This window comes from Nicotiana tomentosiformis, chromosome 3 (genome assembly GCF_000390325.3).
Source record: "Nicotiana tomentosiformis chromosome 3, ASM39032v3, whole genome shotgun sequence".
Classification (NCBI taxonomy): Eukaryota; Viridiplantae; Streptophyta; class Magnoliopsida; order Solanales; family Solanaceae; genus Nicotiana; species Nicotiana tomentosiformis.
This window is the reverse complement of record NC_090814.1, coordinates 115972376-115983756: the sequence shown is the minus strand read 5'-3', so window position 1 is coordinate 115983756 and position 11381 is coordinate 115972376. Positions and strand designations below refer to the sequence as shown.

Sequence of the window (11381 nt, the reverse complement as noted above, 5' to 3'; positions counted from 1 at the left end):
TATTTTGTATATTAACATATAAATCTATATATTTTATATATAATCAATTTTTTTTTATATTTGACTAGTGGATGTAATTATTTAACTGACTAGCCAAATGTAGAACTTGCCCAAAAAGAAAAAAGTACAAACTCCTTATAAAAGTAGAAAGAAAAAATGCTTATTTTTTAACAATAAAAATATTTTATAACTTTGAATTAAGCTATTCAAATCTTCACAATGGTAAATAATATTTTTACAATAAAATCCAAGGTAACACATTATAAATATGTGGTTAAAATCTTATTAACTTGAATCTTCCATGGAAATCTTTGAATTTGTAGTAAGTGCTTTCGTTGTGCTTCTCAATTCAGTGTATAACATAATAATGTGTATATCAAAAAAGTATACTAAAATTTTATTTTCCTTCTTTGTATAACACATTTCAGATTGAAAACTCAAGTTCAAGACGACTCAACATGTCTATCCCTTATTGTATCCCATGTATATCTCTATATACATCAGTGATATCTCATGTATATCATGTGTATCTGTGTATATTCATGAAAATTTGTGTTATATATACGATATACAATGTGATACACACCGGAGTTCATAAAATAATTATGTTGTATACACGATATACAGACGTCCTTAAAAACCTATGTGTGATATACACTGATGTACACGACATACAACATGATATACACATGTCGTAGTTGGATTTTTAGGTCTGATTTTTTTACCTGAAACTATTCTAAATCACTTCTAATCTTGCTCAAATTTTGTATATAGCCTCGTTTAGGTATTTCTAACCAATTACAATCATACCCACTCGTTCAATCCAACCAAAAAAAAAAAGGAAGAGAAAAGAAAAACAAAGTTGAAATGCATTTTTTTCTCTCTTAGTTTTGCTTCTGATTTTTTCTAATGTGAGATCAACCTTACCTTTTCATCCACTGATTTTTTTGCATAATTTGCAAGAATTTTTGCTAAACTATGAGAGCGAAAGAGAACATATAGGAGAAGAAATACAAGGAGAGAAAGGGGGACTAGAAGAGAAGTGAACAACGGGGGGAGGGGGGGGGCAGACGGTTTGGGGCTAATTGTTTAAGAGAGAATATATAAGAGAGTAATATTTTTAGGATTTGACTATATAATTCTAATTGTTTGGGGCTATCTTTGCCAAACCTAATATAAGGATTAAAAATTATCAATTCCTGTCATGTGTTGTCACCTAGTGCCATTTTCTCATTTAAAATAGATGTTTAGGGGAATTAAATAGGCCCACGACAAAGAAGTGTATACTGATAGTCTGGTACTAGCATAGGATAGGACGTTAGAAGTAGTTGCCCAATTTTAGCATTTTTACTTATTGAGATCCAAATCGTAAGTGACAACATGTTAAAATATATTTTCCTACACAAAGATGAGATAATTTTCTTCTTTGGAGAGTTGCAAATATGTTGGGAAGGAACTGCTAGTTACGTGAATAGCAGCCGTAGATTAAAAAGTCAAGTTTCCTGTTTCAGCTTTCAGTATCATTTTCTTATCACGCACTAATAAATAGAAAATCATTATACTGCCCCTGATATTCTTTTGCCTTTTAAAGTAGTAAATATCCTACAATAATAAAATCATTACCTTTCCCAAAAATTGATCCCCCTTTTCACATTTGACTACTCTCCGTTCATTGGTTACTTTAACATGTAGAGCTGTTGAAATGCTGCTCTCTGACTATTTTTGGATTCCAGGGTTTAAATTTGCCTGATCAGTTTATTTTGCAATATACAAATGATATTAATTATCCCTCTATCAGCATGTCTAGGAGGAGACAAAGGTCCGTGTTGCTGTAGTTTATAATAATCTTCTCTCAGCAAGTTAAGTGTTCATAGTGGTCAGGTGAAGTCAGCTTTTTTATTTAGACATCTAGTGATCATTCTTTCCCACTTTACTGGACATAGGTGAAGTTAAAGGGATAATATTCATATTGTTGTGAAGCAAGATAACTCAAGTAATTTGTATGGGCCATATATTTGGACAGAGGCTGTTGGGCCAGGGGCTAAACCGCAAAGAGGTCCAAGATTTAGAAAGCCCAACAAGAGATTTGTGTGGTATCCCGGTTAAGGAAGCACATTACTAGGTGAATAAAAGGGGTTATCCTCTAGGTTTTGAAGACTAGGCAAATGTTATGTGAAAAGCTCTCTATTTCTTATCTCTTTCTGTCTAAGCTTCTCATCTCCTTCTTCTATGGTGTATTTCTGTCTTCTCATCCCTCTCTGTTATCTTTCAATTATCCTTTTCTGTTTCATTGCAATTTTCAGTTATTTGTAATTCCGTTCAGTGAATCAATATAGCTAGTTGGTTTGGTTGTTATTCGGTTTGTTTCAGCTTGGAGTATAAGAGACCAATAATTAAACAATTAAATGAAATGTGCAATGCAGACATATGATGGTAGTTAACAACTCAGGTTGTGATGAGTCGATGCTGATTGTATATGCATTACTTAATGTTGGTTCGCGTCCTGAGTTTGATATTGCTTCCATGACATTTAACTTCTGGCACAATCTTCGGATGATTTTGACTGAAATGTAAGCCTCTTCAGTTATTAATCAACTTGAGGTGCTTCAGAGCAAATTTTGCATCTCTTTATTTTCATCATTCAGAGAGTCGTATAGAACTTTCTGCAACGAAACATACACTAAGGCACATAGAGATTGCAGTTTGCAGGTTTTCCATTCATCATCAACGGTTTTTTTGGCTTGATGCTGATATGAGTTGAGCTTGAAGTGAGAATTCATATCGCCTACCCCAACTTTGTTTGGGACTGAAGCGTAGTAGTAGTTGTTGTTGCATCAATTGTTTCTTTGATGAGGTCCTTGCAATAGGGAATTTGCTCATTTCCCTTTCCATTTCAACATGCAAGTTTATAGTTTTTTAGATGCTTATTCTGCAGGGCGTAATATCTTTGAATTAGTTGCACAATATTAACAAAGGAAACAACCTCTAACTTTTCACCCATCAATGAACAAAAGAAGCTGAGGCTTTGCTCGGAGAAGGGAGAGATAGAGACAAACAGTTGCATTTTGAATGTTCATAGTCATGGCAAATAATCAGTGTAACTAGTAAAAACGTGTTTATTTAATAATTTACTACTACATTAATACATGAAAAAAACAAAATTATCTGAAAAACTTTCAGAAACCTGTGTACAATACCAGAACATGAAAACTTTCCCAAATATACTCACACTCATTCTCCTCCATCCATTACCAGCTTGGTAAATAAGAGGAGAAAGGGAGCTGATCGACTAACTCCTACAATTTTCAGCTACTACTATTTTTTGCGCTTATTTATTGAGGTTGAAATGCTTTAACAAGGCTTCCCCTCAATGCAGTTTAGAGAGCCTGAAAATCGTGTCAGGCTGCTCACAAATGATCCTGGCTTGGAGCTGATCATATCAGGACTCCTCAAGAATGCATGATTTGGATTTCCAGATTCTACAAAGAACGCCCCGTTCATCATAAGATCTCCCTGTGATTTCCATACCCAGTTCTTCCACACGCTCTCAGGTGCATAATCCCTTTTGGTCACCTACACATAATAGGAAAATCTTTTGGGATCAGTCTTCTATTGCTGTTCCAAATATGCTAGTCTCTCGATCCATTTCATTTTATATGACGGTGTTTGACTGGATACGGAATTTAAGGAAGAAAACAAAGGCTTTTGGCAAGTACCAAAAGAAAAACTGTTTATACAAAATGAATTTTCTGAATGGTTTAGTGAGAAAATTAATAGTTTTTTCGTTTACCTCTTTGGCGTTTGGATTAGGGGGAGCGATGAAGCGATTTCCCTGGCTAAGGATGGTAGGATGCATGCTTCCTCCAATGGCATACATTAGCCAGTGTGTGTAATCGTTGTTGACAGCATGAACAAATCCCCATCTCACTCTTGGCATCCTTTGCCTCAACCCTTGTCCAAAGTGATTGAAAGCAAGTGTGATTTGCATAATAGAGTCCCTTGAGGAACTATCACTGGCTCCAAACAACATGACCTACAAAAATTTAAGCAAATAAATCAAACGTTTGTCTTCTGTATTCTCATTAATTAGAAAGCAATTTCAAGTGTGTAGAAAACTTGGAATTTCGAGCTAAATATTTACTTCATTATGTTTAGTGAAATGGCAGTTGGAAATGGTAATGGCTGTCGAAGCCTCAACAGCATCAATGAGACCATCTTGACAATTGGACATGGAGACGTGGTCAATCCAAACATTTGTGGATCCAAAGATTGAAATACCATCACCATCACTTTTCGTTCGATAACCATAATGATTGACGGAGTCTCTAATTAGGCCACCATTACCAGCCTTAGTATCATGAATTCGAAGGTTACTAATTATGACATTGTGTATGAACTGTAACATAAGGCCACCACCATGAGCAATGTGCACTTGCTTTCCTCGGGCGTCAATTGTCTTGTTGCTGGTCATGATTAGCTCCTCGTTTAACCTAATTACCATGTTCTTGGCAAATATAATCCAAAGTGGCTGCGGCTGGATCACGGCGTGGCGTAAAGTTCCTGGCTTGGGATTAACTAAATCGTTGTCCGAATTGTCAGTTACTACGTAGCTTTTTCCACCTTTGCCTCCGGTTGTCTTGCGGCCAAAACCAAGGACGCAATCTGCTAGTTTCATTCGGTTTCGAGCCCAATTTGGATCGCATCGCCAGCACTGGTCAATTGGGTTCGTCGCCTTGCATTGACCATTGTACCTGTGCAGGTCCCTTCTTCTGCTATTGCTGCCTCGTACGGCCCTTGAGATACAGAGACAATTTCAAAATTTAGAGTCGGTCGATTCAAAATGTATATAATCTATCATATGTAAAAGACAGTCTAGTGTACTAAGCTACCGTTATGCGCAGGGTCCGGGAAGAACCGGACCACAAGGGTCCATTGTACGTAGTCTTACCCTACACTTCTGCAAGAGGCTATTTTCATGGCTCGAACATGTGACATTTTGGTCACATGGCACTAACTTTACTAATTAGGTCAAGGCTCGCATATGTATGCAGAATTCAATTGTAAGCAATGAGTTCAGTTGACTACATATTTTATGTTGTGGACTTCTGTTCAGATTAATTAGATTAAAAAGTTGAGTTCAACTTGTGCTCTTAAATTTCCTACTCAGCTCCAACTAAAAAGTGAAAAGAAAGAAAATTGAAAGGAAGAAATGAGAGGGAACTTACTTGTCAACTTGGTTGTTAAGATGATCGGCTACAATCTTAGGATTAGGATGATAGGCATGGCGAGCGGCCTTCTTTGCTTGCTGGGCTCGCTTCCGCCACACCTCATCAAACTCCCCAATGTGTGCCTCTATGCTAAGAACTAGAACAAACATAACAAACAAAAACAAATTATTCTTTGTGAATTCCATATTTGATAATTATATATTATATCGTACAAATTATGTTTCTCTTGTAAAATTCTCTCTGTCTCTGTCTCTCTCTGATTGTCTTGTTTTAGCATCCTTTAAAGGGATGATTTGTAATAGAAATGGATAGAGTTCAGTTTAATATATCCTCCACAGTTATGAGGCAATTAGAGCAGAGGAAGTAAATTAAGAAGTTGAGAGGGAAAAGTGGAGAACCGCTTTCACTCTTAACGGTCAACAGTTGGTCTATTTGTTCTAATTTCTTTGACATAATATTATATCCCCCATCTAAATTTGTGATCTTTTTTCATCCCATTCACGAACTAAGAGCGCACAAGCGGTTATAAAAATTCCACGGGAGAAACTCTCTGTTTCTGAATATTGTTGTCTGTAATTCCTTAATATCTACATATGTAAGACCTATGTGAGCATATTGGAGGGACTTTTCGTTTTAATTTTTTAAATTTCTTTTTAAAATTAACTTTGGTAAGCGTTTGTGAGAAATTGCCATCATTACATGCTTATGGCAATAAAATCCAGAGTTACCCGCACTGTCTTCTTTTGTTAATTTGATTAGGCTTTTCTGGAATTATAAAAGCTCGTGTCCACTATTACATATGTTACCAACAATCATAAATTTACAGTTGGAGGGTGGGAAGCTATAATAATACATCTTCAACGCTTATTAGTAAATAGGAAAAGGAACTGGAGTACTCCAAAATAAATAAAAAAAAGAAACACTAGCGTGGAGGGAAACTATTTAGGACGAAACTGTTTGAACAAAGAATATATCACTTGGTTCAAATAATTAAATTTATGTGATTATGAGTTAAACCTAATTAATAATAATATTCCTAGATGTGACTTCCGAAAGCGTAACAGTGTTAAAAAGATCGGGCAGAAAAGTGATAACAATATGCAATAACTATTCCAAGAAGCGTGAGCAATAATGTAGCATTTAACAACAATGAATAACACTAAATGATATTTAAGTAAATAGGAGCAGTGATTCACCCAATAAAGGATGAATTATGGGTGTTTAACGGGCCGGGTTGACCCGGTTCCGGACCGGACCGGTAGGTAGGGGGTCGGGGCAGGGCTGGGTTCGGGGGTAAGGGGTAAGGGGTTAAGCCGGCCAGCTTCGAAATTCCGGTTAACCGGACCGGTCTAAACCGGTAAAGTCAAGGGTGAACCGGTTAACCGGACCGGTCCAACGGCTATTTCAGAATTTAAAAAAAAAATTTAACATGACCGTTGGCAACGGCCAGCTTCCAATATGACCATTGCCCAACGGATATTTTGCAAGAATAGCCCTTTTTGGGACATTTTTTAAAAAAAATAACACTTTTAGTAAATACTAATTTAGCCCATTGAAAAACTATAAATACACCCCTCCCCCCCCCCCCCTCCCTTCTTCAGTTCTTCACTCATCCCTCATTTCTCAAACTCAAATTCTCAATTGTCATTCTCTCATTCTTCACCTAAATTGCAATCAACTATTTGGCTCTCATTTTTTTGGAATTTAATTGATGGTATTATTTGAACTTTGAAAAATTGACGTTTCTTCGTGGTAACATTGAACTTTGGAGTTACAAAATTCAATTTCAAATATTCAAGACTTCAAAAATCATCAAGTGTTCAATTTATCAAGGAATTCAGTGCACTCCCTCCAACTCTTTCTCTTATTTACTATTTTATTTGCATATTTAAATTTTGTTAGTAGTTAAATTTTCACAATATGTTTAATGCTGCAAAAAGAGTTTGTAATAAGGTTGTTAATCGGGGTAATCGGAGAAATAAAAAAAGAGGTACTACTTCAACTTCTAGTAGTAATTTAAATAACTTTACACATGTTTCTGAAACATCACATGATAATAATATAGATTATGAACAATTACAGGAAAATTTCGGTATAGAAGATAATGAATTAGATATTAAAGATGAGACACCACTTACACCTAGTAGTGTTGGAGTTGGTAGCATGGGTGGTGGTTGTGGTGCTAGTAGTAGACCACCTGTGGCCCCGACTAATAATCGAAGAAGGAGAAGTAAAGTTTGAAAATATTTTGAGGAAATAGGATAAGCTGAATGTATTTAATCATGTCATTGAAAATGATCAAACTCTCTCAATTATTTTTGCCTTTTAGCCTGAAAAAACACACAATTCTTCTACCAATTAATGCATTACCCTTTCTATCTCCCCTTGATTGGAATTTCCCTCCATATATTTATATTTCTCTTCTATTATTTTCCTTCCAGATCCTTCATCCTTATTAAAACTAAATACACTCTTCTTCTTTCTTTGCAAACAATGTTAGGTGAAGACAGTAGCAGCAGAAGCGGAAAAGCAAAGGCGCCTACTCGTTTACTAACTTTCATCGTCTTTTATGTCACGACCCCAAATTCTCTCCGTAGGATGTTGTGATGACACCTAGTCTCTAAAACTAGGTAAGCCTATCAATGCGGAATAATAATAAATATCTGAAATAAATAAACTACAATTCAAATAATTTCAACTCCCAAAACCCGGTAGAAATAAGTCACAAGTTTCTAAAAATTTATTCTCTATGTCTCTATACATTAGAGTCTAAAGCAAATAAGGAAAATAACATAGTAAGATAGAAGGGGACTCCGAAGTCTGCTGACGCTGGCAGATATACCTCGAAGTCTTCTCGTACAGCTAATTTACTGATGCGTGGTCTGATAAGATGTACCTGGATCTGCACAAAAAGATGTGCATAAGCGTAGTATGAGAATACCACAGCGGTACCCAGTAAGTGCCAAGCCTAACCTCAGTAGAGTAGTGACGAGGTCAGGTCAGGCCCTACTGGAGAATAAATAATGGCATGGTAAAATATTTAAACAATATTATAAGATAAAATGATAATGTAAATGAATCAAGTAGTATGTCACATTTAATTACATCAAATAATCGAAATTAAATACCTCGTGGAAACAAAACAGAATTATTTCCAACTTGAAGAAAATCACAACAATAATCAAAGGCAACTGCGGCCATAAATCATTATCAACAAGGGCACTCCTGAGGTACCGCCTCGTAGTCCCAAATCATAAATAAGTTCACAATATCTCATTTTTTTATCTCACTGCGGGAGCCTTCACAATTTATTTTAAAGAAAATATTTTTTTCGAAATAGCATCCCGCGTTTTAGCCATCCTTATCACACCGCATGACTTCTAGTAGTTCCTCTACTAGCCACGCGTATCAAGCCACCCTTATCTCACCGCATGCGTTTCAACACCCAGACCTTATACCACCGCATGCGTATCAATATTATAATATATCACAATTTGCAACTCAGGTGCTCAAATAATTTAACTTGCCAAAATAATTCAACAACAATATTTTTCCACAATAAAGAGTTCACGGATCATGTCTTAATAATTCAACAATAATATTCTTCCACAATAAAGAGCTCACGGCTCCATCACAATGAGTATAAAAATATTCAGGAGTAAATAATTTAGGAAAATAATATTTCAAAATCTTTAATACGTTGCTTCAATATCAAGTTTAAAAATGTCAAATACTTCATATTAATAATATTTAATTTAAAGAAAATCAACCTTGAAATAATACACAGAATAAAAGAAACCAGGTTTCAACTAAATAGGTAAAATAATTAGTAAGAAAAGATCAAACAAATTTGAAGTATATATCTCAGATCAATGATGAAGAATATAACAAGATAAAATAATTTAATAAATGCGCAACAGTGATCTACATAATTTAAAAATATAATCTTTCATAATTTAGCCCGAGTACACACTCGTCACCTCGTGTACACGACTTTCAACACATTTCAATAATCACATTAATATCAATTCTAGGAAAAATTTCCCTCACACAAGGTTAGACAAGTCACTTACCTCGACTTGCTCCAATTTAACCAAGTATTATGCTTTTTCCTCGATTTTCCGACTCCGATCGACTCGTATCTAGTCATAATTAATTCGATACAGTCAAGAAAAATTATAGTAATCAATTTCATAAGAAAATATTATATTTTCATTAAAATTCGAAATTAGCTCAAACTTTGCCCGTGGGGCCCACATCTCGAAATCCGGCGAAACTTACAAAATCCGACAATCCATTCAATTACGAGTCCACCCATACCAATTTTACCAAAATCCGATAACAACTCGACCTCCAAATCTTAAATTTTCGTTTTTGGAAAATTTTGCAAAAATCTTGATTTTTCTTCCATAAATTCACGGATTCATGATGTAAGTGAGTATGGAATCATGAAATATAATCAATATAGGATAAGAAATACTTACCCCAATGTTTTTTCGTGAAAATCGCCCAAGAACCGTGCTCCAAAAATCCAAAACGAAATGAACGAAATGACCATTTTTGGTCCTTAAGTTTCAGCCAATCCGTCACTAAAAGTCCATTTTCCGTCACTAAAAGTCCATTTTTTCCGTCATTAAAAGTCCGCCAGAAACTGATCTACCAGCCTTCCTTCAATTGATCATAACTTTATGTACAAATATCTAAATAATAAATGGTTTAATGTTCTGGAAACTAAAATCAACCGAATACAACTTTCATGTTTTGCAACTTTTCTGATTCCTTATGAATTGCAAGATATAAGCTTCCAAAGTCGGCTCCATGCATCAGAATTTCTGGCGAAACTACTCTACCAGCCTTCATTCTATCCATGATAACTTTCTGTACAAATGTCCAAACAATAAATGGTTTAACTTTCTGGAAACTATACACAAACGACTACAACTTTCATGTTTTGACAATTTTTCGATTCCTTATAAATTACGAGATATAAGCTTCCAAAGTTGGCTCCACACACCAAAAATTTCGCCAGAAATTTCTGCAAATTTCCAGCAACCTTCTTTGTCCGAAATCCATTCCGTTTACCTTTCGAATTCCACCCGAGACCTTCAGGACCTTAACCAATTATTCCAACATGTCCCAAAATACAATACGAACTTAGTCGAGGCTTCAAACCACATCAAACAACATCAAAATGACTAATCGCACCTCAAATCAAAATCTATGAACTTTGAACTTTCAATTTCTACAAATAACACAGGAACCTATCAAATCCAGTCCAATTGACCTCAAATTTTGCACGCAAGTCATAAATGATATAACGGAGCTATAAAAATTTTTAGAATCGGATTTCGACCCTGATATCAAAAAGTCAACCCCTCGGTCAAACTTCCCAAAAATTTAACTTTCGACATTTCAAGCCTAATTCCACTACGGACTTCCAAATAAAATTTCGATCACGCTCCTAAGTCCAAAATCACCATACGGAGCTGTTGGAATTATCAAAATTCTATTCCGGGGTCATTTGCACATAATTCGACATCCGGTCACTATTTGAACTTAAACTTTAAATTTTTTATCAAAATTCCATATCTCGGGCTAGGGACCTCGAAATTTGATTCCGGGCATACGCTCAAGTCTCAATTCACGATACGGACCTACCGAAACTGTCAAAATACTGATCCGAGTCCGTTTGCTCAAAATATTGACCAAAGTCGACTCAGTTGTGTTTTAAACATCTAATTCATATTTTAATCCATTTTTCACCTGAAAACTTTCCAGAAAAATTTTTACGGACTGCACACGCAAGTCGAGTAATGGTAAATAGTTCTTAGATCACATAATTAATCATTAAATTTAAAGATGATATTTTGGATCATCACATTCTCCACCTCTAAAACAAACGTTCGTCCTCGAACGAAGTTAGAAAAAGTACCTGAGCTGGTGAATAAGTGTGGATAACAGCTGCGTAAACCATGCTCAACCTCCCAAGTCGCCTCCTCGACCGGATGACCCCTCCACTGAACCTTCACGGAAGTAATGTTCTTTGACCTCAGCGTTCGAACATACCTATCCAAAATAGCCATTGGTTCCTCAACATAAGATAGATCCTTGTCCAACTGAACCGAACTGAAGTCTAACACATGAGACGGATCG

General features: G+C 35.6%; 1 protein-coding gene across 1 annotated transcript; it reads right to left on the bottom strand.

Moving 5' to 3' along the window:
- Positions 1 to 3098: 3098 nt before the first annotated feature.
- Positions 3099 to 5526, bottom strand: LOC104108263 (probable pectate lyase P59). The gene is made up of 4 exons (XM_009617252.4): positions 5226 to 5526; positions 4142 to 4793; positions 3791 to 4033; positions 3099 to 3573 (listed from the first exon to the last, which is right to left on the bottom strand). Exons 1-4 carry the CDS (start codon positions 5411 to 5413, stop codon positions 3352 to 3354), a joined length of 1305 nt encoding a protein of 434 aa, XP_009615547.1. The 5' UTR covers positions 5414 to 5526; the 3' UTR covers positions 3099 to 3351.
- Positions 5527 to 11381: the final 5855 nt, after the last annotated feature.